Source organism: Chinchilla lanigera, unplaced genomic scaffold (genome assembly GCF_000276665.1).
Source record: "Chinchilla lanigera isolate Chin_1 unplaced genomic scaffold, ChiLan1.0 scaffold00026, whole genome shotgun sequence".
Lineage (NCBI taxonomy): Eukaryota > Metazoa > Chordata > Mammalia > Rodentia > Chinchillidae > Chinchilla > Chinchilla lanigera.
The window spans coordinates 19374927-19399651 of record NW_004955427.1 but is presented as its reverse complement, the minus strand read 5'-3'; the positions used below and the strand labels follow the sequence as shown (position 1 = coordinate 19399651).

At 40.3% G+C, this 24725-nt stretch overlaps 2 protein-coding genes across 4 annotated transcripts in view; one reads left to right on the top strand and one right to left on the bottom strand.

Moving 5' to 3' along the window:
• Maats1 (MYCBP-associated, testis expressed 1) overlaps positions 1-9786 on the bottom strand; it is a 61271-nt gene extending 51485 nt beyond the window's left edge. For 2 of the 3 annotated variants that reach the window (XM_005386456.1, XM_005386455.1), the window contains exons 1-5: positions 9052-9235; positions 5783-5859; positions 5127-5284; positions 3941-4024; positions 2763-2819 (exon numbers count right to left, since the gene is read on the bottom strand). In XM_005386456.1, the coding sequence (XP_005386513.1) occupies positions 2763-2819; positions 3941-4024; positions 5127-5284; positions 5783-5859; positions 9052-9172 (497 nt within the window). In that variant the 5' untranslated portion in view covers positions 9173-9235. Of the gene's footprint in view, positions 1-2762; positions 2820-3940; positions 4025-5126; positions 5285-5782; positions 5860-9051; positions 9236-9634 lie in introns of those variants that run through there. The other variant, XM_013515177.1, reaches the window with a different exon arrangement.
• Positions 9787-15381: 5595 nt separating this feature from the next.
• On the top strand, positions 15382-23170 carry LOC102021151 (cytochrome c oxidase copper chaperone). Its single transcript, XM_005386454.2, has 3 exons — positions 15382-15600; positions 17548-17636; positions 22761-23170. The coding sequence occupies exons 1-2, from the start codon at positions 15494-15496 to the stop codon at positions 17630-17632; spliced, it is 192 nt and encodes a 63-aa protein (XP_005386511.1). The 5' UTR covers positions 15382-15493; the 3' UTR covers positions 17633-17636; positions 22761-23170.
• Positions 23171-24725: the final 1555 nt, after the last annotated feature.

The following is a 24725-nucleotide window of genomic DNA, read 5'->3' as shown; positions in this document are numbered from 1 at the left end:
AAAAAAAAAAAAAAAATTGTTTTTTTTTTACTAGTTGGTAGAAGACCTGGCTTAATTCCATAGGTAATAAATAGCTAAAGGTAAGAGCAGGGGGCTGCAGGTACCGCTCAGTGGTAGAGCATTTGTCTGGCCTTGGGCCGGATCCCCAGTGCCAGGAGGAAAAGGATAGAGGCATAAAGAAAGATATATTTCCATTTTGAAAAATAAGGCAAGGGGAGGTGCTTATTTATGAGCACAGCACATTCAACAGTTTAACTCTAAGAAAAACACACTTCAAGGCAGTTAGAAGGAAGTACTTCTTTGGAGGTTCAACCTGTGATGGAAAAAGCACTTTGAATAGTTTTTTTAATGTTAAACTCTCACTGGTGTTGAAATCCCTTTTCAGGCAGGTGCTATGAATTTCTAATACATGTAGGCAATATAGGTATGTATAGGTTCCTATGTTTTCAAGTGAAATAATTTTACCATAAAATTTTATTTGAAACCAGGTGTAGTGATGCACACCTGTAATCTCAACATTCAGGGAGACTGAGGCAGAAAGTTCACAAGTTGGAGCTCAGTCTGGACAACTTAGTGATTTTGCAAGACCATGTCCAAAATGAAGGGGGTGGGGTTGGGATGTAGCTTGGCACAAAGGCACTGGGTTCAATCCCCAAAACTACGACAAACAAACAAACAAAATGCTAGTTTAGAAAATAACTTCAAATCAGCTTTATATCACCAAAATTACATGGAAGAGCAACGATTCCCTCTTCACCTCCTCCCCTAGTTTGATTGGGACGCAAAATACCACATCTGCTGGGATGTGGGCTTTGGCTTGACCCCCCGCTGTGTCACAGCTGTGTCACTCTTTAGATCACACGCTCTGGCTACGGAGTCCTCCCTGCAGCCCTGGCAGCTCTAGTCCCTCTCCCTGTGCAGCCCAGGCACCAAGAGTCCATCCTCACCCCCACATGCACTAGACCCATTGTCTTTCTCGATTTTCCCTGCTTCCCAGACCTAGAAAATCATATCCTGTTATTACAAATCCACTGCATGTTTTTAAGTATTAACTTCTTATTCTCAATGCCAAGATGTTTACACAGAGTGCAGACACACTAGCCACGAAGAGGGTGTGGGTCGAGGAGGCCCGCTGCTCCCCTAACCGTCCTCCCCTGCTAACACAAGCTGGGGTTTCCTTGCAGCTCAGAAACTCAACCTGCCAGAACTCTAGTTTTGATGTCACTCAAAAACACTGATCCATTCTTTAAAAACTTCTAAGAGAGACAGAGACTATCTAGGATGCCAAATGCCATTTGGTTTAACTCTTGGAGAAAGTCTTTATCCCTTATGTCCCATTGCTTAGGAAGGAGGTGGAGCAGTGAAGGTGTTAATCACATAGGCCTTGAGCTCTCTGTCATTAGTGCGACCAAGTTTGGACAGGAGGCATCTGTGACCTTCAGTGTTCGAGACCACAGAGCCTGCTTTTAACAAATGGAGAGAGGGATCTACGAGGAGGTGCCTATCTCACAGCTCCCTCGGCTCACACAAAGCATTTCTAGAATACAAGCCTGCAGCTGCCCCTAGCAAACTGGCACCTTACAGAGCTGCTCCGTCTGGGGAGAGCAGGGAATCTGTTCTCCATCTCACAGTCTTAAAAATTCATGGAAGAAGTAGAATCATAATTGGCATTTATTTTGAGGGTTACAGACATTCAATAACATATGTCCTATTCACATGGTGTTATATATGGTTAGGAATAACAGTTTCTTTTAAATGTATGCTTGAAACCCAGCCCTAAATACATTTCTATGCAGAACTTGAGACCTTTAAAACAGGCTTCTTTTCTTCATCATTCCATGAAGCCACTGGATTTTTTTCTCCTATAGAAGCACAATATCAAGTTATATTAACACAAAGAGTACAGCAAAAACTAGATTTGTAAAGAAATACCTGTACTCTATCTAGCCTGCTGTGCTACCCTGAAATTAAAGACAGTTGCCCCAGATCAGCCCTAGCACTGCTCTTCCCTCTCACTGCTCTTTGCTCCTTTGTGTGGTATAAACCACCCTTCATTCATCTCTGTGTACCACGAGGCCTTGTGTGAGTCAGATGACTATTAGATCGTAAAAATCTAACATCCCCCAGAACAGTCCATGAGTCCAATAAAATACTGGAGAATTAACATCAAATAAGAGTGTGTTTCAGGGAAGGAAAGAGGCCATTTAAAGCATTTCCCAACTTTTTTTCCTTACCCACAGCTGCTATAGTCTGAATGTATGTCCCCTTCAAAATTCATGTGGAAGCTTAGAGCCCATTTTAGTGGGGTCTCCATGGGGAGTGATGAGCCCTCATGGATGGATTCATGCTTTGTAAGAGATCTGGAGGTAACCAGTAGGCCCCTTCTTGCCCTTCTTCCTTCTACCATGTGAGAACATAACATTCACCCCTTTAGCCAGGTGAGGACACAGCAAGAAGCCCTCACCAGATGCCAAGTCCTGATGCGTTGATATAGGACTTCCTAGCCCCTGGAACTGTGAGGAATAAAATACTGATTATCTTGCTATAGCAGCACAAACAGACTAAAATAACTCATAATAAGATAGATGAATATCCTGTGAATTATTAATACTCAAACTTTAATGTATGAGCGAAGGGAGAGGGCAGGTTCTTGTTTACCTTCTCATGCTTTGTGATCCACAGTTTAAAATACGGATTTGGAGAACTATCTTCTGAAAGCCAACAATGAACTGAAAAAGATTTTTGAAACAATAAGCACTTACTTGGTTGCTGCAAAAAGAATGTTGAGTGGCATCTGTTGAACAAATGGGAGGAAAGGCCTGGGAGAAAAGAAAACATAAGTGTATGGGATTTTTGCACTGGGTATACGCTAAGCTTCCTTCTACATTTAATGTTTACTCATTAAAATCAATGAACTTGAATATTCTGTACATGGATAATACCCCGACTTCTGTGTATACAAAACCACTGGTGGAGGTTCTTGCTTAAAATGCAAATTTCTAGGCCTGGCCCAGGAGACTGAGAAGATGCAAGGTACAGAAAATGAATCTGCATTCTCCATAAGCACACCGGCACCTTCTCTGCAGAGGGCGAGCCAGCCACACTTTCAGAAAGTGCTCTTAAGAGGCTTCAGCAGGCCGTTAGTCCCCAGCACCATCTCAAGTTCCCTGAGACAGTTTGAAATTCCCAAAGTTTAGTTTAAAGCCTCCCTCCCAAAATTTAGGAATTGAATATACTTTGGTTAAGAATTTAACAGTTCTCTGAAAAAGTCAGCATCAAAAAAATTCCATAAGGAGGTTACTCATAAATAATAATGTGGATTAGAAAGTTACTTTCTCAAGGAAGCTTACATGGATGTGGTACCAAAACTATTTTTCTAACCCAAGTAAAACCCACAGGAAAAAAGAAATCTCAGCCTACTTTAATTTGATTTGGGTATATGATTACCACATGTGTATTAATCACAGATGAAATGAAGTGAATCTTTTGATGTATTGGTTTTGGTAACATTCATGAAAAGTGAGCAAATGTTGCCCATTTGAATAGTTTTTAATAATTTTCCCTGCACTATGGCTTTGTGATATCTCTGCTATGTGTCACTTTATCTGATGACCTTGTTTTGTTATCAAATATACATTCTTAGCTTCAATCAGTGCCTCTAAAATCAAAGCAGGCTTCATTGGAATCCTAGCTCTGCCACTGGCTAACTTATATGACTTTTAGCAATCTACTTTCCCTCTAGTTTCAGCTTCTTTATTGGTAAAATGGTAATAATATACATCCTCTCCAACATGTCTATTGTGCAGAATAGACTGCATACATGTAGAACACTTAAAATGGAAATGGAATACTACATGCACTCAAAAATGACAGCTGCCATCATTATTACAGAGGTCTTTTATCAAACAATATCAGCACTTAAATGCTCATTCGTCATTACCTGTCAAAGTATTTACAGCGATTCTTTCCAGTGACGTCAGGATCCTCAACAATTTCTTCAGGCATCTGGAAGGAAGTGTCAGTTCTAAAACAAAGCAGGAAAACATTATTCAAGCCTGTTATTTCACATATGATTTCTACTTAACATTTCTATACATATGTAGTAGGAGACACACAGAGCTCCTCATACTGAGAGCGAAGTTTTTTATACCATAAAAAGTTTAATACTCAAACTGGCCTGCACCTTAGACAAGCAAGGACTACTTCCTCTGACCCAAGACATCAGGACTTACCATAGTAAGGGAAAGAGAGAAGTGAGACAGTAGATTTATGAAACTCCACATACAAAAATGCCTACTTTTAATTAAAAGCACATGACAATAATAAAGTTTCAAAAGATAATTTTTATATCCAGGCTGGAAGACATTATTATTTGTTAATTTACTAAATATGAAGTCACAAGTAATTAAAACAAACATTTCAAAAGACTTATTTTTGAAGGTACTCTGGCTGAAGTGTCCAAAGAATATTTTTGACACTCACAGAAAGGAGCAATTGTGATTTCTAAGGTGGATAAAAGAACAACAAACTCAGTCATCTCTGTCATCGGTGGCAAATACAAATTCAGGCATCCAAAGAGGTCTGGGAAGGGGGAGTAAAAATTACCAAGATGCAATGTGTATGTATGTGTTCCAATTCCCCAGGATGAATGTAATTATTATGTATCACAAATGCATACTAATAGAAATAGTATTTCTATTTAAAAACTTGAGCACTAAAGTTTTATACTATGTGGTATATATTATATATTTATATTATATATAAAATATATTATATATTTACATTATATATAAAATATATATTATATTTATAATATATGGTATATATACAGTATATTTTATAGTACATGTTTTTAGAGTATGTAGTATCTACATAGATAGAAGTATATAGATGATAGAGAGAATCACATTAACCTTCTGAGAACTTCTACCAGCCAACAAATGTATAACCTTTACTCCTTAATCAGGTTTGCTATGAAAAAAATGATTTAGAGAGAACTTGACCTTGGCATAACATCACAACTGTACATTTTCAAGTCATGCAGAGTAAAATAAAAAATTTAAAAGAACGAAAACTCGTTCATTAAAGGCAGGAGTGTTGTTAGGAGCTGGAGCACCGACACTCACGAGGCCAGCTGCTGGAGGGCTTCCTTCTGTTTCTCCGCATGTCCCTTCCATTCCCGGCTGATGAAGGGTGGGACCGGATCCGCCCTGCTCCAGTACAGAGAGTATCTTGGATAATGTACCAGGTTACTGAACATAGTGGTGAACCTGGGAACCTTTCTCTAATGTTACGAGAGGCAGGAAAGGGAGGAAAAGGACAAAATTATACCATCAGATTTTCCAAAGCACTTAAATTATATTGCAAATCTTTTTTTCAAACAGACACACAAGTGTATTGCACAGGAGTTATTGGTATATGCATAGAATATCTCTAAAAGAAAGCCCAAGAAGCTGGTGGCAATGGCTATTCATATGGCAGGGACTAGGGCTGAAATAATTTCACACTGTTTATGCTTTTGTATTATTTACATTCTCTCAACAAAGACATAATATCGTTTCCACTGAATAAATAATAAATTAGTTTGTGGGTGTTTGATTCACTATTAATTAATCCTCACAGTGAGCCATAAGATGTTTTGCACTGTAGTAATCACAGAAAGTTCTCTCTGTGGAACCGAAAATCCAGTGGAGAGATGGTGATTAGCCAATCTGAGTAAGGCAGTGAGCCGTACTAGATGGTTCTGAGTCACTAGGCTACCTTGGTAGACGATTAGACGTACCAGTCTACTTCGAACCAGGGTGGCTTGGATGTTTGCCTGTCTGTGGTCTTTCTCACTTGACACAATAAACAATGGATCTGTGAAACAAACAATAGAGTACCATAAGGAATAGGACATACCTACTCTGAGGATGAAAGTAATGGCAAAACAATGTGATTTCTTCATTGAAAACCAAATCAGAAAGTTCAGATGTTGTCTGACTCTTCAGAAGCTCCTGGCCTTGTTACTCTGCCCCACCAACCAGAGAAAGTCTATTAGATGAATGTATTTCTTGCAAATTCAAAGTGACCTTATGAAGTGGAATGCAAGCAGGAAGTTAGTGTCTTGTCAAGCACAATATCCTAAAAATGCTTTCTTCTTCCATGAGAATAAACTTTTCTCTGGGCTGGGGAGCCCAAGAAATACCTCAAGAGGAAAGACCTGCAATGTATATACATCATGCCGTTTGCAAGGAAAAGAAACAATAAACTGAGGCACTTTTCCCACATTCAGTGCGCTGGGAAAATGCAAAAGGCATGCTTTTTCTGGTGGACATGGTAAGAAAGCGTTATTCTTTAATAAGAAATAATATCAACTATCTTCAGAATTGAGCTCTCAAGTTTTTAAGTACTATATGTTGGTGACGGGCCTAAATTCTCTCTTTGAAGTTCAACATAACATTAACATACTGTTCATGTATCTGCATACTAGGTATATCTTTAGTGATGAAGAGTGTACCCATTAAAATCAGTTTAACACTAAACTCACAAGCAGTCTTCTCCAAGTCAACTTATCTCTAGGGGGACAAAAGCCCTGACCAGCTATACTAGGCATCTTGGTGACTCGTATTTCTCTACAGAAAGTAACAAATTGTCATTTGGATAATGTGAGTGAATTCCTAAAACCAAATAACTCCTTGGTTACCCAACAAAAACAACTTATTTGATGTAGTTATTTGACATTCCCACCAAGGTTGAAAAGCTGCAAGAGGCTTGGGCTTTTCTCTTTTTTTCCCCCACTCAACAAATATTTATTGACTAACTACTATGTTCTAGGTGCTTGGAATATGTACAGCAGCAAAATTTTTTAAAAAACTGGCTTCATGGGAGAGATGACAAGAAAAAGATATAACAAACTAGAAATTGTGTAATATGTTAGAAGGTGCATTTAAAAAGAAGAAGATAAAGGAGACTGGATTGCAATTTTAAATAGGTGGACAGGGGAGAAAGTAGCAGATAAGGAGACTCAAAGGGGCTGGGCATGGTGGCGCACGTCTGTAATCCCAGCACTCGGGAGACTGAGGCAGGAGGATCGTTGTGAGTTCAAGACCAGCCTGGGCTACAAAGTGAGCTCAAGGCCAGCCTGAACTGCATAGTGAGAACCTGTCTCAGAAAGACCAAAAAAGAAGACTCAAAGGTTAGGAGTTAGCTATATGAATATCTGAGGAAAAAGAATAGGATAAGTAAAACAGAGTAAGTATAGAAAAAATGGTAGATAAAAAGTCTACCACATAGACCGCATGCGCTTTCCAAGGACTTTACAGGGAAGGGTAAAAGAGCTTAGATAGGTGTTCCTATTTGTACCACTTATGTCCACCCAACCACAGTTCTTTCTGTCAGATAAGACTCTGATCCAAAAGAGCCCACTCATTTGCTGGCCACCGACCAAGCTTATTTCTCACTTAAATTTTCAGCTAGGATACATGCAGACTCCATTTTATACAATCAGTGGTAAGCTTCCGTGTTAAGAATTCCCTAGAGTCCCACCCCAACCCCTGAACTAGGAAGAGAAGTCCATGTACCTGTAGCTTTTTGTCAGATGGAAGAAGGACGCATAGGGGCACAGAAAGAAAGCTAAAGTTGCCAGGTAAAATACAGGATGCCTAGTAACTGTGAATTTCAAATAAGCAATAAACAATTCTTTAATGTAAGTACGTCCCAAATATTCCATAGGATAAAAAGTTTTATTAAAATTTGTGTCTGTCCTTTATCTACAATTCAAATTTAACTGTATCCTTTATTTTTGTTTATTAAAATCTAGCAGCCCAAACAAGGCAAAAGGCCATATGGTCATAGAACAAAAGCGGGAGAGAGCAGCACCTTCCGGGAGAGAGCAGCACCTTACTTCTGACCTTCCCTGTCCAGTCTTTGTTGCTTGTCCATAAATAGCTGTGAGGCTGAAAGGAAGCAAACTTTCATCTGACCTATTCTGAGCAGATTTCCGTTCTTTCCAAGGGACATGAAAATATGCAGCAATCCCTCCGCAAAAGAGACACTTGGGATAAAAGAAACAACAGGCATAATAAGCTATTTGCTTGTCTTACTAAAGATGTTTATGTTCATCCCCTAATTACATTAAAACAACATGGAGATAGTTTACAGGAGTCTACCAGACCTGTTTCATAAGATGACACCAAGAGTGAATAATGAAAAGCAGTAGCCGGGATACATAAGCAACTATTACGTGCTCTTCAGAGTTGAAAATAATGCAAGGCTCAGGTAAGAGCCAAGGATTACAGAGAGCAAATTTGGAAAAACTCTTTTTCAATGGTTGCGATTATTATAATAGTAAACTGAGTAATTCAGTTAACCATTACCAAGTATCTAGTATAGGCACTAGCAGTAGAATAGGCCTGAGAAGTCCACAGAAATGTATAGAACAGAAATTTAAAGTCCAGAAGACAGACAATACAAATGGAAAATCAGGGCATTTAAAAAGTTTGAACTTTATTAGCCCTGAGGAATCAGAGCACCTAGTTTATGAACGAAGTTTTGATGAATAGGAAAAAGTTTTTTAAAAAAGAAAAACTCACTAAAAAGAAACCTGAGATCAACTGGCACTTTGTTACCTAGAATGCTAAATTTGTTGTTGCCCAGAGAATGTGAGCGGGAATTTTATGTATTTTATGCAATTTGATCATGGAAACGTTGCGTGAATCTCCAAATCTGCAACTCATTTCATGCTTCTCTGGACATCAAAACACCTAGACTGGGCTTCAGGAAGTTGGCTCGGGGCTGAGCAAACTGTCACGAGAGTGAGGGGACAACTGAGGCGGCCTGGTGCGGTGCTCCGAGGCGCACAGCGCGCCCGGCTCCCCCGCGGCCTGAGCGCGCGGCCACCTGGACAGCTCCGGCTGCCCGCACCCACCAAGGACCACCGCGGCTGGGGCTCAGTCCAGGGGCCGTCTTTCGTTCTTTCGCTGGCCACCTCCCTGACCAGGTCCCACCATCTGCAGGTCAACTTGGCCCGGGAGTCCACAGCCCAGCAGGGAGGTCTGGGGCTGCCCTTACCGTACAGGAAATCGTATGCTCGACTGGACAAAGAGACCCCGGCCCTCGACCTCTCCCCGCCCTGCTGCTGTGACTCTTGGCGGTGGGTCTGGGTCTCCTCCATGGTCACGACGTGGCTCATGATGCTGCCTCTTTCCTCGGCCAGCGGGTGACCAGCTAGGGAAGCCGGGTAGCCGCTCGCACTGTAGCCATGGTAACCTCCGGGCACGCGGGGATAAGGGGCGTGGCGATGCCCTGGAGAGGCGGGGTCGAGGTGGGAGGAGCGGGGCGGGAGGGAGAGAGGGGAAGGGCGGGAGGGAGGCAAGGGGCGGAAGGGTTAGGGTGGGGCGGGGGGGGAGGAGGGGAAGGGAAGGGAGGGGAGGGGAGGGGAGGCGGAGGCAGGAGCCGGGAGGGAGCGGAAGGAGGAGCAGCGTGAGCAGGAGAGGGGGACAGGAGTGGGAAGGGGGCGCTGGGGAGGTGCAGCCTCGCATCCCACACTTTTGGAAGATTTGTCCGCGAGGGTACAGCCACCGACCCAGGGTCGACGCCAAAAGCTGAGGAAGGGCCCCGCTTTAGAAATCTAGCAGCAATTTACCAGGCGCACCTCTTCGGAAATCCTTGGGCCTCTTTCGGAAATCCCTGGAAATCTCAGAACCATCTAGACTAGTTGGGTGCTTTCATTTCGGAAAGCACCTTTCCACGGGGTTCATCCTGCGAGTTGAGGAACCCAAGCCCCTAAAAGTTGGGGCCCCACCAGCCCCACGCGCATCTGCAGGTTGCTGCCCTCTCCTGAGACGTGAGCAGTAGATCGCCTGACGATGCTGTGGTGTAGGCACTGACCCTGCTTTTAAAAACTGTGATGAGGCGGGGCGTGGTGGCGCACACCTGTAATCCCAGCACTCGCGAGGCTGAGGCAGGAGGATCATTGCGAGTTCGAGACCAGCCTGGGCTACAAAGTGAGTTCAAGGCCAGCCTGAACTGCGTAGCAAGACCTTGTCTCAAAAAAGACAAAAAAAAAAAGAAAAAAAAGAAAACTCTGATGAAAAATTCTAAAGATAGGTAAAAGTAACTCCACTTTTAATGAATCCTTAAGTACCCATTACTCAGAATCAACTTGCATCACCATTTTGCTAGTCGTTTTATTTTCCCTCCTTCTCTTAGTTAAAAAAAAAATTAGACATTACTTTGCTCTTAAATCAATCTGCATCTCATATTGACAGCTTTTGAAATTTAATCATCATCATATGTAACAAAATTCCCACTAATTCCTTTGTATATTAGTTGTACATGCTCAAATGCCCCTGGTTGAATACAAGGTGTTATTTATATACTTACTTTGTCCCATTAAGATAAAAAAAAAAAAAAGTCCTGACGTTGTAATTCAGTATTTCTGTTAAGTCTTTTATTCTAGAACAGCGAATTTCAATAATAACAGTGATTTCAATCATGTTTGGAGATTTTCTATAAAAAGAATTTTATAGAAACCGACTCATTGGTTACGTGGAAATATAGATCACAGAGGAAAGATTAGTTAAAGGCTGGATTCTTCCTCTTAAGTATCAAATTCATTGAACTGAGTCAGTATCTTAGTGTTGTTAACCACAAAATTTTTGTTCTGTAGTATCATTACGAATGCATGCATTTTTACATGTGTGGTGTTTAAAACATTGTGGTAATTACTCTTTGATGTTCAGATTATTCCATTACTAGTGCTCCTTAGAATTGACTTGGTTTTTGTTTTTTTTTTTTAAGAAAGACATTTTTTTGTGTGTGTGCTAGGAAAAAAAGCCATGATCTGCCTCAGCTATGTCCCTAGTCCTTTTTATTTACTTATTTTGAATTTGAGACCCTTTTGCCTCAGCCTCCCACACTGCTATGATTAACTGACTTGTGACGTGGCAGTCTTAGTCTGGTTGGGTTGTTGTAACAAAAGGCCATGGATCGAGTGACTTAAGCAACAGATATTTGTTACAGGTCTGGAGGTGAGGAAGCCTCAGATCAAGATGCCCGTCAATTGTATTCCTACCAAGGCCCCTGTCTCTCCTTGTTTTGCCATGTCCTCATGTGGTAGAGTAGGGACATGGGGAGCAGGGGGAGCTTCCGGTTTCTTCCTCATCTTAAAAGGATGCTAACCCCGTACTCCATTCTTATGACCACATTTTAAACTAATTACCTCTTAAAGGCCCCATGTCTAAATATCATCGCACTGGGGATTAGGGTTCATTGTATAAGTTTTGAGAGGATACAACATTAAGTCCTCAGTAAAAACAGCAAATGACTAACACACTATCTTTATGAAATTAGATTCGGAGCCATGTTGTCTGATTGTATAAAACAAACTCTGCTATTAAAGAGAAATGCTAGTTAATAAAATGAAAGTTAAAGTTGGCCATATTGGGAGATAATGCTGCATGAATGTTCATGTTCTTGCATGTCATGCAAAGCAGGGGGCCCTGTCTGTCCTTGTCCTTTTATTTGTGTAGGAAACAATCTTGGAAGATTTTTGTTTGAGCAAAGACCAGACATCCTAACTGCCTATTATTAAGACTTAGGATTTCCTAAATTCACTATTCTTCTTTTATAATGCAACCCAATGTGCATGCAGATATTACCTGGACGTACGTACATCACCCTATGGGAAACGGGGCTGTGGGAACTGGCAGAAGTACTGATAATCTCTCTGCTGCTATTGCTGTTAGTAAAATAAACTGTTCTTTTCTATGACCCAGAAGTTTGGTGGCTTTGACCAGCATTCTTTAAACTGACAGGCAGAGCCGGGCGTGGTAGCTCATGCCTGTAATCCCAGCTCTCGGGAGGCTGAGGCAGGAGGATCATTGCGAGTTCGAGACCAGCCTGGGCTACAAAGTGAGCTCAAGGCCAGCCTGAACTGCATAGAGAGACCCTGTCTCAAAAAAGACAAAAAAAAAAAAAAAAGAGAGAGAGAGAAAACTGACAGGCAGAGTAAAATCTCAGCCTTCCCAGGTATTTGAAAAGTTACAGAGACTGCTGTATAGCACATATTTATTAATAGAAATTGGAATATTTTTTACTCCGAAGCAGACATGTAAATACTTAGCTTTGTGAGGCTGTATGCAAAGCCCACCTATTAACTGGGCAAATGAGAATTTAAACCTTGTAATTCTTCTCTCTCAACATATGGTGTCACTCCTTCTCCACCAGCCTCAAAGACGTGCACTTCAAAGTCACCACACCTTGGTCTGGTTAGGCAGGGAAAATGGCTAATTACCTTTATCATGGAAGGATTGTGGGAGGCTTTTTCTTGTTGCTTATTACACTATCAGGGCTGTCAGTCCGTCCATAGTGGCTGTTTAGTGCCGTCTGTGGCTGGTAGCCCCATTGAGTACCACACCTAAATATAATCACCGTACTATGAAAAGTATCCTTTCAAAACTTACACAGGGAACCCAAGAAAAATCTCAATAAGCTTCTTCCACCAAGAAAAACATAACAATTCGTGAGAGCTGCAATTAGAGACTAAATTGAGAGTAGGTGATATATGGAGACTAAATAATAAAGATAAGATTCCATTTGTTGTACAAAGGCAACTCTGAAATTAGTTTGATTAGTACCGTTTATATCAATCCTCACTTCTCAATTCTGATATTAATCATAACACTCTTTTAAATCTCTGACACTCTTATTGGTACAATTGCTAAATTATTAGGTAAGAAGCTTCAAATAGTGGGGGGTGGAATAGGAAACAATAAATTTCATGTCTTATACTCCTATTTTCCTTTTAATCCCAAAATAGGCCATCTCACAAGTCTTCAGGCAGGTAGGCTGTGTGAGAAAAGTAAAACATAGTATCAATATAAAAATAAAAGTAGACTTAAAAGCTTATTTATTTGTAAATTTAAAGAAGAAAAAGTAACCTATGTGTGAAGGTTAACTGCACCATTCTAAAACAAAAGGCAAGTTTAGAGCTGGATATAAATTACTAAATATTTCACGTTGGAAAGGAGCATCTTTTGGTCTTTTTTTCCTTAAGCACAGGAGAGGATTCTATCTGGAAGAAGAAAGAGTGTAACAGTCACAGTGCTCAGAAAAGAAATTAAGAATCTGTTGGTGTCTTGAAAACACCAGGCTAAAGAAAAATGGAACAAGAGATTGAGTTACTACCTAACTTCTTTGCCTGAGATCTGCCAATACTAACTGAGGAGGTCACAAAGAGAACTGTCATAGCCAGCGCTCTCTCCACTGACTCAGAGAAAGAGAATAGGGAAAAAAAAAATCTTTTCTCAATTGCCAAAAGCTGGTTCAGTCAGTTGGTATATCATTTGCATTAACAGCTTATGTCAATTCTTTAAAGTCCTCAGATTCTCTTAGATAGTCCTCTCCTTTTTCTTCTCATTCATTTTTTATACCTAAAAAAACAGTAGCACAAATAAACACAGACCACAATTAATTTTAAAATAAGAAATATTCACCTTTCATTTAGGCAAATTAAGTAGAATGGTAAATAGAACAGAGCGATATGTGAAGCCGTGGGACTGCTACTTCCACGTTATGTGACCTCAAGCAAATCATGTACATCTCTGAGCCTAATTCATTCTCGCCCATAAATGGAGATAATAAATTTGAGCTTCTCTGAAGATTACATGATGGTTCACAAACTCAGTAGCCATATACGGCTGAAGATTATGATGTTTTAACTATGTAAGTGAGCACTTTAATTAAATTTTTAAAAAAGAGACATGAGAAGGATTTATTAGAGGTAGAGATAGGATGTATTCAAGAGTGGAGTGCAAGTGCTCAGAGAAATGGGGCACTTTAATTTTTTTAATTTTAAAAATATTTAGATATTTCAAATATTTTCTCCCAATTTGTGATCTATTTAACTCTGTCTATAGTGCCTAATGGAAAACTCCATGACTTTATTTTGCTGTTATTTCATGAATATTGTCACATAGAACTTCTGGTTTTGAAAAGTTATAAAATAAACCATTCCCCATTCCTCAGTATTAAGATAATCCTCTTCTACTACGTGCTGTCAGCTTTTTAGTTTGACCTTTCACTCACAGGCCTTTACTGCATCTGGAGCTCTTTTGTTTGATGTCGTATTTAATTTTCTCCAGATGTTAGCCTGTTTTCTTTTCCCCATTGATTTGCTGAACCATATTTACTGTATATTAAGTTTCCAAGTAAAGCTGATGTTGCAAGCCCAAAAAGTACCGTTTGAGTAGCAGGAGTCTAAGGCATGCAACTGAACTCGTACTTCAAAGAATTGGTAATAGTGGATTAAGGCAGTTAGGACAATGTAAGGGTACCGTGTTGTATTAGTGAATGCATAAACCCAGTATGAAATAAAATGCATGTTTATTGAAAGTTTTCAGGTGACAAAAAGGATGATCTTAATAATTTGGAAAATACACATACAGAAATTGTTCTTGGGTGGGCTCCGCAGTCTCAACACTCCGAGAGGCTGACAGGAGGATGGAACCCAGTTGAGAAAACGATTTGCTGAAACCCTGTCCTAAAAACTTAAGAAGTAACATATCTGAGTACTATGGCTCTGGGTCCATCCCCAGTAAAAGCAAAGGAGAAAAGAAAGATAGAAGGGAGGTAGGGAGCCATCTATCACCATGCAGGACTTAAAGCTTCTAAGTTCTGCTTGAATAAACTCCTTTTCCAACAATTCTCTGCACAAAAAATTAAACGATAGTATTTGTTTTATTGCAAATGACACGGACACCAGTTTACTTGTCTACCGGAGTTGAAGAAATGCCAAGGAAAAGGTAAGTTTCAATTTTATTAACATAGGTGACAAATATTTGATTAGCCGATTCATACTGAAATCAGCTGAACAGCTATAAATGCAAATTAGCTGAGAATGTAGTCGCGTACGATGGTGTGGGGGAGGGATTGGGGGTTAGAGGACCTTTTCACTCCCCCGGCACTTGTGGACTGCTTTGTTCAAATGTCTTTGCTATTCATTTCAACCTGATCAGTGAAAAACAGGAAAGGCTTGCAGAGGTAGGAAGGCGGGTGGGGTGGGAAGGTCAGTAATGCTCCAAAGTGCAGTTTACAGAGCACGTCTATTTCTCAAGAGAACTGACTTTCACTAGTGATTTTACTTATTTAGCTTGGACAAGTTCACCTTTTTGGGAGTCAGTTTCGACATGTGCAGAGGTAAGACGTTTTGAAGAAGGAACCCAGCAGACTTGAAGTTATTAGCCTTACTGGCCCTCCCCAAACAGACTCACAAAACTCTGACCTTTTTGACTCCCTCTCTGCACATGCGCAGAAGCGGCGCCCTCGCCGGGTCCTAGCTACCCTTTTCTGCGCACGCGCTTATTTTAACCTCTACCCCCCCCTTCCGGTCTGAGAGGCGGGACTTCCTGTGCTCTTGGGGCCTTTGCGGAAGTGGCTGAGGACGAACCGGCGTGGGGCTGGTTCGGAGAGTTTAGTACTTGTGTACTGGTAGCTGCTTTAGGCTTGAAAGATGCCAGGCCTGGCAGCCGCGAGCCCTGCCCCGTCTGAATCTCAGGAGAAGAAGCCTCTGAAGCCCTGCTGCGCCTGCCCGGAGACCAAGAAGGCGCGCGATGCGTGGTCAGTGCGCAGCCGGGGAGCGGGCGCCTTGTGCCCTCTGACCTCCCGTCCCCTGCGGCGCCCTGGAGAGTTAGAGGAGGGTCCCCGCGGGTTTTACAGTCGGCACTGGGTGCTCAGCTCGGTCCAGGGAAAGGACTAAAGGGGGAGGAAGGTCAGGCTGGCCCGAGGCTCATGTCATCTCGTTTCTTTCTACAAGTGATTTTTAAGGCTCGTGCATGTGAAGCACTGCGTGATAAAGCATAAGTTAAGGATTTCTTCCAAAATGTAGAGAGAGACACAGTACATGTCTTACAGTTCTGAGGGGCTTCCCCTGCAACTTTTTAAGGCAACTAAAAATTAAAAATGAGTCCACAGTGTAGTGACAACGTTTATATCTAGATTACTACTGGGGCTGGGGATTTAGCTCAGCGGCACAGCGCCTGCCTGGCAAGCACGAGGTCGTGAGTTCGATTCCCGGTACTGGAAAACAACAACAACAACAAAATACCTAGAGCACTACTACTAATTCACAAAAAGTTTTGTTTGTTCTCTCTTACATAGCCTTTAGTATAAAACAGAGCTCATGGGAAGTTCTTAGATAAGCCGGGCGTGGTGGCGCACCTCTGTAATCCCAGTGCTCGGAAGGCTGAGGCAGGAGGATCATTGCGAGGTGGAGACCAGCCTGGGCTACAAAGTGGGCTCAAGGTCAGCCTGAACTCCATAGCGAGACCCCGTCGCAACACAAAACAAAAAAAAAGTTTTCCGATGACACGAATGTGCACCTCTTCCCACCTCATTCTGTGCGTACAAAGTGGAGAATAATAGAAAAAGTAGAGAAGTTGTAACATGAGGCAGGAGTGTGGGAACTCAGTGCTGTCATTAATACTTAGTGCTTTGCAAATAATACTGTGAATGGAGGCTTGAAAGACTGCAGTCTGATACTGAAGTTGCACCAATGTTAACAAATGCTCATTGAACTTTTAGATAGTATGGTATCATGAATAAGAGCTGGAGGTAGAGTCAGGGTTTGAATGCTGTCTACCATCTTGGTGACCTTGGGCAAAGTATTTAACATGTCTGTCTCATATGTCTGTAAAATGAGCCCCATAAATGTATTTGCCTCCGGGGTTGTTAATTAGGTTTAGTGGTACAGCGTATCAGATCCCTAGCACAGTATATATAGCATTCATAAATATTTAGTGGGTGCTAGCAGTTATCTTCATAAGGAACTGGGGCAGTCTCTCCCATTTGCAGCAGACCTTGAGGTGTATTGAAGGATGATAAGGATTTTGGTGGAAGGAGAATCTGTTCCTTCTTTAAATTATTTTCGCATGGATCACCTTAGACCGCTATGGTTTATTAAATATCTGCAGTCAGAAATTGGTTTTTTCTTGCAGTTGAATTTGTCCTAACTTGATTATCTGTTGCATTTACAAGCCTTAAAGTAAAGCTGTGTGGTCCTGGTCTTTACTCTGAATTTTAGGAGTGGAAAATCCTTTAATTATGAAAAGGGGAATTCATATTGCTGTTCCTGGCTACCGGATCTTTTGTGATGTTTATGTTGTAGAAGTAGATTTATTTAGGTGTGTTTGAACATAGGGCAGAAACAGAAAGTTAATTCTTCCATTAAAATGGGCAAAAAAAAAAAAAAGCTCTTCTCTCTATTCTTCATTTAACACAAATATTTTATGCAGTTTATTTCATTATAGAGCTGTGTTGTTTCTTGCATATAAACTAATAGCAAGATTTCATGTGTGTACTTATAATCAGATTTCCCCCAAAATCTAGTTGTGTGCGACATCTTTACAGGCATGAAACGATCACAAGATTAAATCAAAACAAAGCTGTTTGGTGTAATAGCAGTTTTTAGCCCCAGCTGTATTTCCTCCCTCTCCATCACTGACATGTGTGCTTATTAATGTGCGTCATACCTCCTTCATTAGATAACAAGTGTATTTTGTTTCATAGCATCATTGAGAAAGGAGAAGAGCATTGTGGACATCTAATTGAGGCCCACAAGGAGTGCATGCGAGCCCTGGGATTTAAGATATGAACTGGTGAGCATATTGCTTCAGACGTGTACATTACTTCACATATTTAGCAGCCATTGAAAGACAGTTCACCTGATTAATCTAATGTGTGTGTTACTTAAAAAATAGCTTCAGTTGCCAGTGTGAGGAGTAAGTGATGCTAACACACTGAGAGACATTCAGCACAGATGAAAATGGGAATATGGAACTTTCGAGAAAGCATTCCACAGAAACCTTTGAGCTCTGTTAGAATCAGATTGACTCATGACTGCAGGAAGTTCAAAATACTCTATTTTCCAGGTTAAAGGAAGTACACAGAAAATGTTCTGCGTTTCTTGTTTCTAATGTGAGTTTTCAGTAAATGGAAGTATTGTTTTGTGCAAAGAAAAATGGAATTGTTACTGTTTCTTTTCTACCATGCTTTATGTTTATAAAACTAAAACCTCAGACCATTTTTTGAAGAGGTGTGAAATTCAATTTTAATGCTGAAAGAGACTTCCAGGATGTCTATCCAAGTATATTATTTCATTTGTTGGGAAGCTTTTCCTTTAGATACCAACTTTGCTTACCCAGCTTCACTCAGGTCTTTATTCGAAAGTCTTTTTTTTAGAAAGGCTTTTTCTCCTGAGCACCCAATGTAAAAAACATCCTTTCCTATCACTTGCCCCAGCCCTGGCTAATAGAGCTTTCTGTGATGATGGAAATCTTCTGTATCTGCCCTTTGTAGTATGGTAGCCACTAGCCAGATGTGGCCGTTGAGCCTTAGAATTATGGCTAATGAGACTGAGGAACTGAAGTTTTAGTATTTTTATAAATTTTTTTTTTCCCAGTACCAGGAATCAAATTGACGACCTCACGCTTGCCAGGCAGGCGCTGTGCTGCTGAGGTAAATCCCCAGCCCAGTATTTTATAATTTTAATAGCCACATATGACTAATGACTATTCTAATAGTATCATCTGCATATTAAGTATTTTTTAAAAAATCATCCTCATTGCTTCGCTCCAACTAGATATAATGTAAGCTCTGAGAAAATAGGACTTTTCTGTTTCACTCATTCTCATATCCACAGCACCTGCAACACTGCCTGGTATATAGTAGATGCTCAACAGAGGATTGTTCATTAAAGGAAAGAGTGAATAAATGAGGAAATTAAGACTTATGACTAGAAAAGGATTCCCAGGGTGGGTTAGGTAGGAGCAGAACAGGAACTTCCGGTCTCCAGGCAGACTCTGCTTTGTGCCTTCTGCTACACCCATACCACACTGCTACTTTTAACTTACTGATAACTGAGAGATAATGCCAGAACTATATATCACTTTCATGGTAATAGAGAACCTGGCTTCTTTCCCTTTCACCTCTTCGCCGCCTCTTTGGAATTTCACATAGGCTGGTCTTCCTCTTTGATGTAAGAAGGGAGGGATAAGGAATTTGCCCTAGGTTGATAAGGAGTATTGTAACTGGGTAGTGGAAAACAGTGTAGGTGTTCTGAGCCTTCATTTTGACTCTTGATGTCTAGTTTCATGTTTCCCACTTCACTTATGTTAGTTTTCATCAAAATACTAATTCTGTCTGGATTTCACTTTTTTATATATTTTATGGTTTTGTACATAGTATAGTAAATCCATTACTGTGTATATACATGATATACTTAAGTAGATTTTATAGTAGATGATTATTTGAAGAGCAACCCATGGTGAATCATTTTATTAAGTAAATTTAAGAGGAAGTGCATTCTTAAAAGGTTTTCCTGGCTGGGTGCAGTGGCACACTCCTGTAATCCCTGCTACTCAAGAGGCTGATGTAGGAAGATTGCTAATTCAAGGCCAGCCTGGACAATTTAGTAAGATCTTGTCTGAAAACTAAAATGGCTGGAGATGTAGCTCCCTGGAAGAGTGCCCTTGGTCCCCATCCCCAGTGGCACCCACTCAGTACACCTGTTAACTATTTTTAAAGACAGGGAACCTCAACATTTGTATTTGGCTTCCTTGTTCATATTTTAACTTTTCCTAGTTGGTTGTGTAAACTGTTTACTAGGGCTGAACCTGACTTGATTTTTAAAAGGACAGGTTCTAGAAATGCTGGTTTTGGGAACTCAAGAACTTCTCTTGGATTTCATGTGAAGCGTAAAAGCGGTACAGTTGTTTACAGTAACATACATTGAAAACAACCATAAGGTACTATTTTTCCTTTGTTTTCTGAGCAGAGAGTAAGAGCGATAGCTTTGTATTTCACTTGTGTATGAAAGAAAATGTCAAAGCTTTGGACTTAGAAAATCTGATAGATTGTGTAGCCTTGGGCAGATCCTTTTGTTATTTCATGGTACTGGAGATTAAATCCAGGGTCTTCATAAGGAGCTACATCCATAACCCTTTTTTAATTTTTTATTTTGAGATAGGATCTCACTAAGTCTCTTAAGTTGCCCATTTTGGGCTTGAACTTATGATCTTCCAGTCTCAGCCTCCCAGAGTGCTGGGATTACAGGTAGGTGCGCCACACCTAGCTGTTCCTAGCTTTTAGAATCTTAGTTTTCCCCTCTGTCAGTAGTGATAATAACACATACCCAAACTACTTCTTTCTACTCTTGCGATAATTAAATAATATATGTATGTTCATGCTTTGTGAATTATAAAATGGAGACCAAAACAGAATGGCTTCTACCTGGGAAGTTGTGGGTAGCTTATACTCAGTTGAGGTCTGTTGAAGATATGATCTGATTATATAGTTTTGAATCCCAATTGTTGGAAGAACAATCTGAGTCTGTGTGGGACCTTTCTAAGAATTCAAACTGTCATGTTTTTGTGTTCAGCATAGTAATACTTTTGAAGAGGAGCACATGTTTGCCTTCCTATTGTTCCAGATTTATTTTCCCCACTTTCATGGGGAGATAGAACAAAGTCAAGTGAAAAAAAAAAAAAAAAAAGACTTGCTCAAGCAAAAGGTGGATAGTGGTGGAATTAAAACTAGAGTTGAGGTCTCTTACATTCACTTTACATTTTACTCCTTGACCTTACTATGATTATATAGGTAACATACCTATTTTTAGAATTAGCACATTATCTTAATCTTTAATCTTAAAATTTATGCTAATTAGAAAGACCTCTTTCTGAAATGCATCACTGCACCCAACTCAATAACCAGACCCCTGGCTGTAGGGTAAAATTGGCCCAACGATCTGCGCTGCTCTGAGGTAACACTTAACTAAATGAATACCTCTTAGTGTGTTAGATCTTTCTGAGACTACCTTGAAAAGGAAACATTTTGGAAACTTCTGCTTTTCCAGCAGTGATCACAAAAGTTCTTTAGTTTAAAAACCTATTAGCTAGGCATGTCTGTAACCCCAACACTCTGGAGGCTGAGGCAGGAAAATCACTGTAAGTTCGAGGCCCGTGAGTGAGTTCAAGGCCAGCCTGAACTGCGTAGTGAAATCCTGTCTCAAAAAACAAACAAACAAACAAAAAACCTATGTAGATTTAAATGTTATTTCTAAGTAACATCTCTGACTGTACCTTGAACTCACTAAATTGAGAGTAAATCCGTTAGACCGCTTTTGTGCTTCACATAATGTAGGCTCCATTTATCCAGTGGTTCTTACCCAGAGGTGCACCTCAGAGTCCTCCGCAGAATACTTCCCGAATTCACAGGCCTGAGCACGGCCCTGCTCTAGAAGTTCCTTGATGATTTTTAAATCTACCCCTTTTTAACAACCACTGGCTTAAACTAAAGAATAGGGAATATGCCAAATAGAATTATCTCATAATTTAATATAGCAAAAGTAGAGACTTGAAACTACTAAGGAAAGATAGGTACAATGGTGGCAATTCTGGACAATTTTTTCTATCTTACGACCTTTTTTTTTTTTTTTTTTTTTTCACTGAAAAAGACCCACCCAGAACCAGTTCAGAAGTGTCAAGAAATGGGTGGCTAATACCTTTCTGCCTTAAGGAGTCAGAAGAAACCAGGTGGATCCAGTTTGGAGGCTGAAATCAATTCAACAAGTAGCACTGAGTAGTAGTGATACTGTTTATTACATTTAACCTAAAAATTGGGAACACACACCAATAAGCACCTGATTATGAAAATATACTGCGGAAATAATCCAGAAAGGTCATTTCTACCCTTTAGACTTTGTTTTTTAATGGATATTTATGGAGACCCTAGAAAATGCCAGAATGAGAACGATGGGGCCCTGCTGTCAAGGACTTTGCAGGGACAGAACCAGGAAGTATACCCGCAGACCCCTTCACACGGCAGCCCCTCCTGATGTGCTGGGGGCTGCTATCATTGGACTGGGAAAGTGTGTTTTTTATTCTTTTTCTGACCTTTCCTCAGGTATATTCTTCCTTTGATCCGTTTAGAAAACAGAGTTTGTGTCTTGACGAGACTTTATCCTACTTACACGTTCCCAGTGGTGGTTCACAGCCACCCGGCAGCAAGACATGCCACTTACTGCCTTGTTGTGAACGTGTAACCCAAGCGAGTGGGTCCCATAAGGGAAGGACCTGCTTTAGACATGAGGAGTTGGCTAGCCTGATTCGAGTCTCTTTTTAGCATTGTCCTCTGTATTCTGGGATAGGGACTGGATTGAGGGCAGTGAGAGTGGCATGGAGAGAAGCCCGGTACTGCCAGACCAGATCAGCAGTCCTGTCATTTGCTACTGTCCCCTTTTGATCTTTCCAAACTGAGTTTTAAAGCATTGCCCATATTTCGCCCTTTGATGAAGTGAGTAACTTTCCACAGGAAGTGTCTCGTGCGCTGAGCTGACCTCGGCTTTCCACTCTGTGGACCTTTGCCAGACATTGTTGAATCAGCAGAGAGGGGTTTGCAAGTCTCTTCCATTGCGTATCTGTAAAAATAAAATGCCTTAGCCCTTTTTGGAAGATATTTTTGAGAGAGGGAAAAAGTAATTTTTACCTCAACAAAAGCTTCTTAAGGTTAAACAATGTAATGGGCACTTTTAGTGATATTTTTAGTTAGGCTTAACTAGAACTTTAAAATGTGAATCTTTATTTCATGGCTGATTTAGAATAATTATGGTAGGTAATTAACGGTACTGCACTGAGGTATTCACATCTGGTAGTCTTAAGTCCCTGACTGCATAGGTCTGGCTTGATGTTTGCAATCTGACTTTCTAAAACAAATCTTTTCTGTAGGTGGCCTGCTCTGTGAATGAATAATCCCTGAAGAATGAAGAAGATTAAATCATTTTGGAAGTTCTTTGATGAGCTTTGATAAATGGATAAAGTATTTATATTAAAAAAAAGAGGAAAATGTCCCAGTCAAAGATCTTTAAGTGTGTTTCATATTGTGTTCTTCACCCACTCATGTAGCTTTCCTCTCCCACTCTCTCCCTCTGTCTTTCTTTCTTTTTTTTTCTTTCTTTCTTTTCTATAAAGGATATAGTAGCAAATCTTGTGACTTGGATTTCTTTTGTTTTTGCTACTGTGTCATCCTGAGAACTGTGAATATGTTGTTAAGAGAAAAAAGCAGATACTTTTCTCAAGGAATGAAGTCTCCAAAATTAGCTAGATACAAGTAAGAATAAATACCCTTTTCCAATTCAGAATGAGTGTGATGGCCATTATCATGCATGACCTGCATTTTGATTTTTACTTTTAGGTTTCTTTTTCTGCAGTACTGGGATCGAATTCATACTAGGCAGCAGTCTACCTCTTAGCTGTATCCCCCAGCCCTTTATTTATCCCCAGCCCCAGTTCCAAAATATGGAACTAGTAAAGAATAGTTCCATATTTTAGAAAAGCTTACTAGATTTTAGACCAAATTAGTGTCATTTGGCTTAGAAGAGCCCAACTGTTCGGCATAATTCACCTGAGCCTTCCTAGTTACATCATAAGATAGACTGAGATCAGAAGTTTAATGCCTAGGGACCAGGTAGTTGTCTGTAGTTGTTATTATTTTTAATTTTATTTGTTTCTTTTGAGACAGGGTCTCAAATATGTAGCACAGGCTAGCCTTGAGATCATGGCAGTCCTCCTACTTTAGCCTCCTGAGTGCTGGGATTATAGGCATTCACCACCTGCCTGGCTGTATTTGTTATTGTTAAGAACCTGGCTCAGGCTGGAGGCTATACTCCATTAAAAGCCACTAATCAGACAGCTCAATGCTGTGCCGCAGTGATACTTGGAATAGAATGTAGAGTGTAGCTCCCTTAGTATAGCAACCCTGTGGTCCTCTTAGCTGCTTAAGTACCTCTGAAGCAGTTATGTAGTGCCCTTAACCACATTGAGTTTATAATCTTATAGCCTAAAGATAGTGAGGAATGTAACTTAGAGGATGTGTTCTGTCATGTGTTTTGGGGTGGGAAAATTGCCTTCTTTATACAATAAATGAGCTTAAATTATTTCTTAGAATTCCTACCTAATGAATTGGTTAAGTGCTTGGGTGTGAGGTATGACATTTTATTTCAGCCACTGGCTGTGTGATATGAAACAAGTCACATCTTTGAGTCTCCTTTTCTTAACTGGAAAAAAAAGACAAAATATTTAACTTAAAAATTGTGAGTGTCATTAAAATGATGTGTGTAAAACACTTAGCACAAAAGCTAGCACAGTGTTGTTAGCATCCTCAATTTCTTTGATTCTGCATTCGTATTTTTACTTGAGTATTCATTTAGATATAGTGCTTTCAGTAAGTACTGAATAGTTTATAGAGAATTCTAGGTGAAGACCAGAATCTTAGACACCCAAGACAGGTGTAAACTTCCTACTCAGTATTCAGATCTTTAGCAAATTGTTATCTGGACTCTGCTGGAATATGTCCCAGGAATACAGAAGGAAAAGAAAACTCCACGACTTCATTGCCCAGTGTTAATTTTGATACATGCTTTTCCAGAATTAGCCTATGGATTTGTTAATTTTTAAAACATACTGTGACATGTTTTTAATGAGATTATAACATTGTTCTTTTCCCCCTTAACATATTTTACCATCAGTGAGTATCGTTCTACAGTGTCATTTGTCTGTATCAGTTCACACTGTGACTTATCATAACTTAACCAAAATGTCTTATAGGGTACCTGCTGTGTATCAGATGTCCCCCCAGGCATTACAGCTCAGTCTTGGACAGAATATGTGTCAAATGCTTGTATTCTGATTGGA

Coding starts and splice junctions, on each gene's coding strand:
- LOC102021151 (XM_005386454.2), top strand. CDS start 15,494: ATGCCAGGCCTGGCAGCCGCGAGCCCTGCCCCGTCTGAATCTCAGGAG. Junction 15,601..17,547: donor AAGAAGGCGCGCGATGCGTG/GTCAGTGCGCAG, acceptor TTTGTTTCATAG/CATCATTGAGAAAGGAGAAG.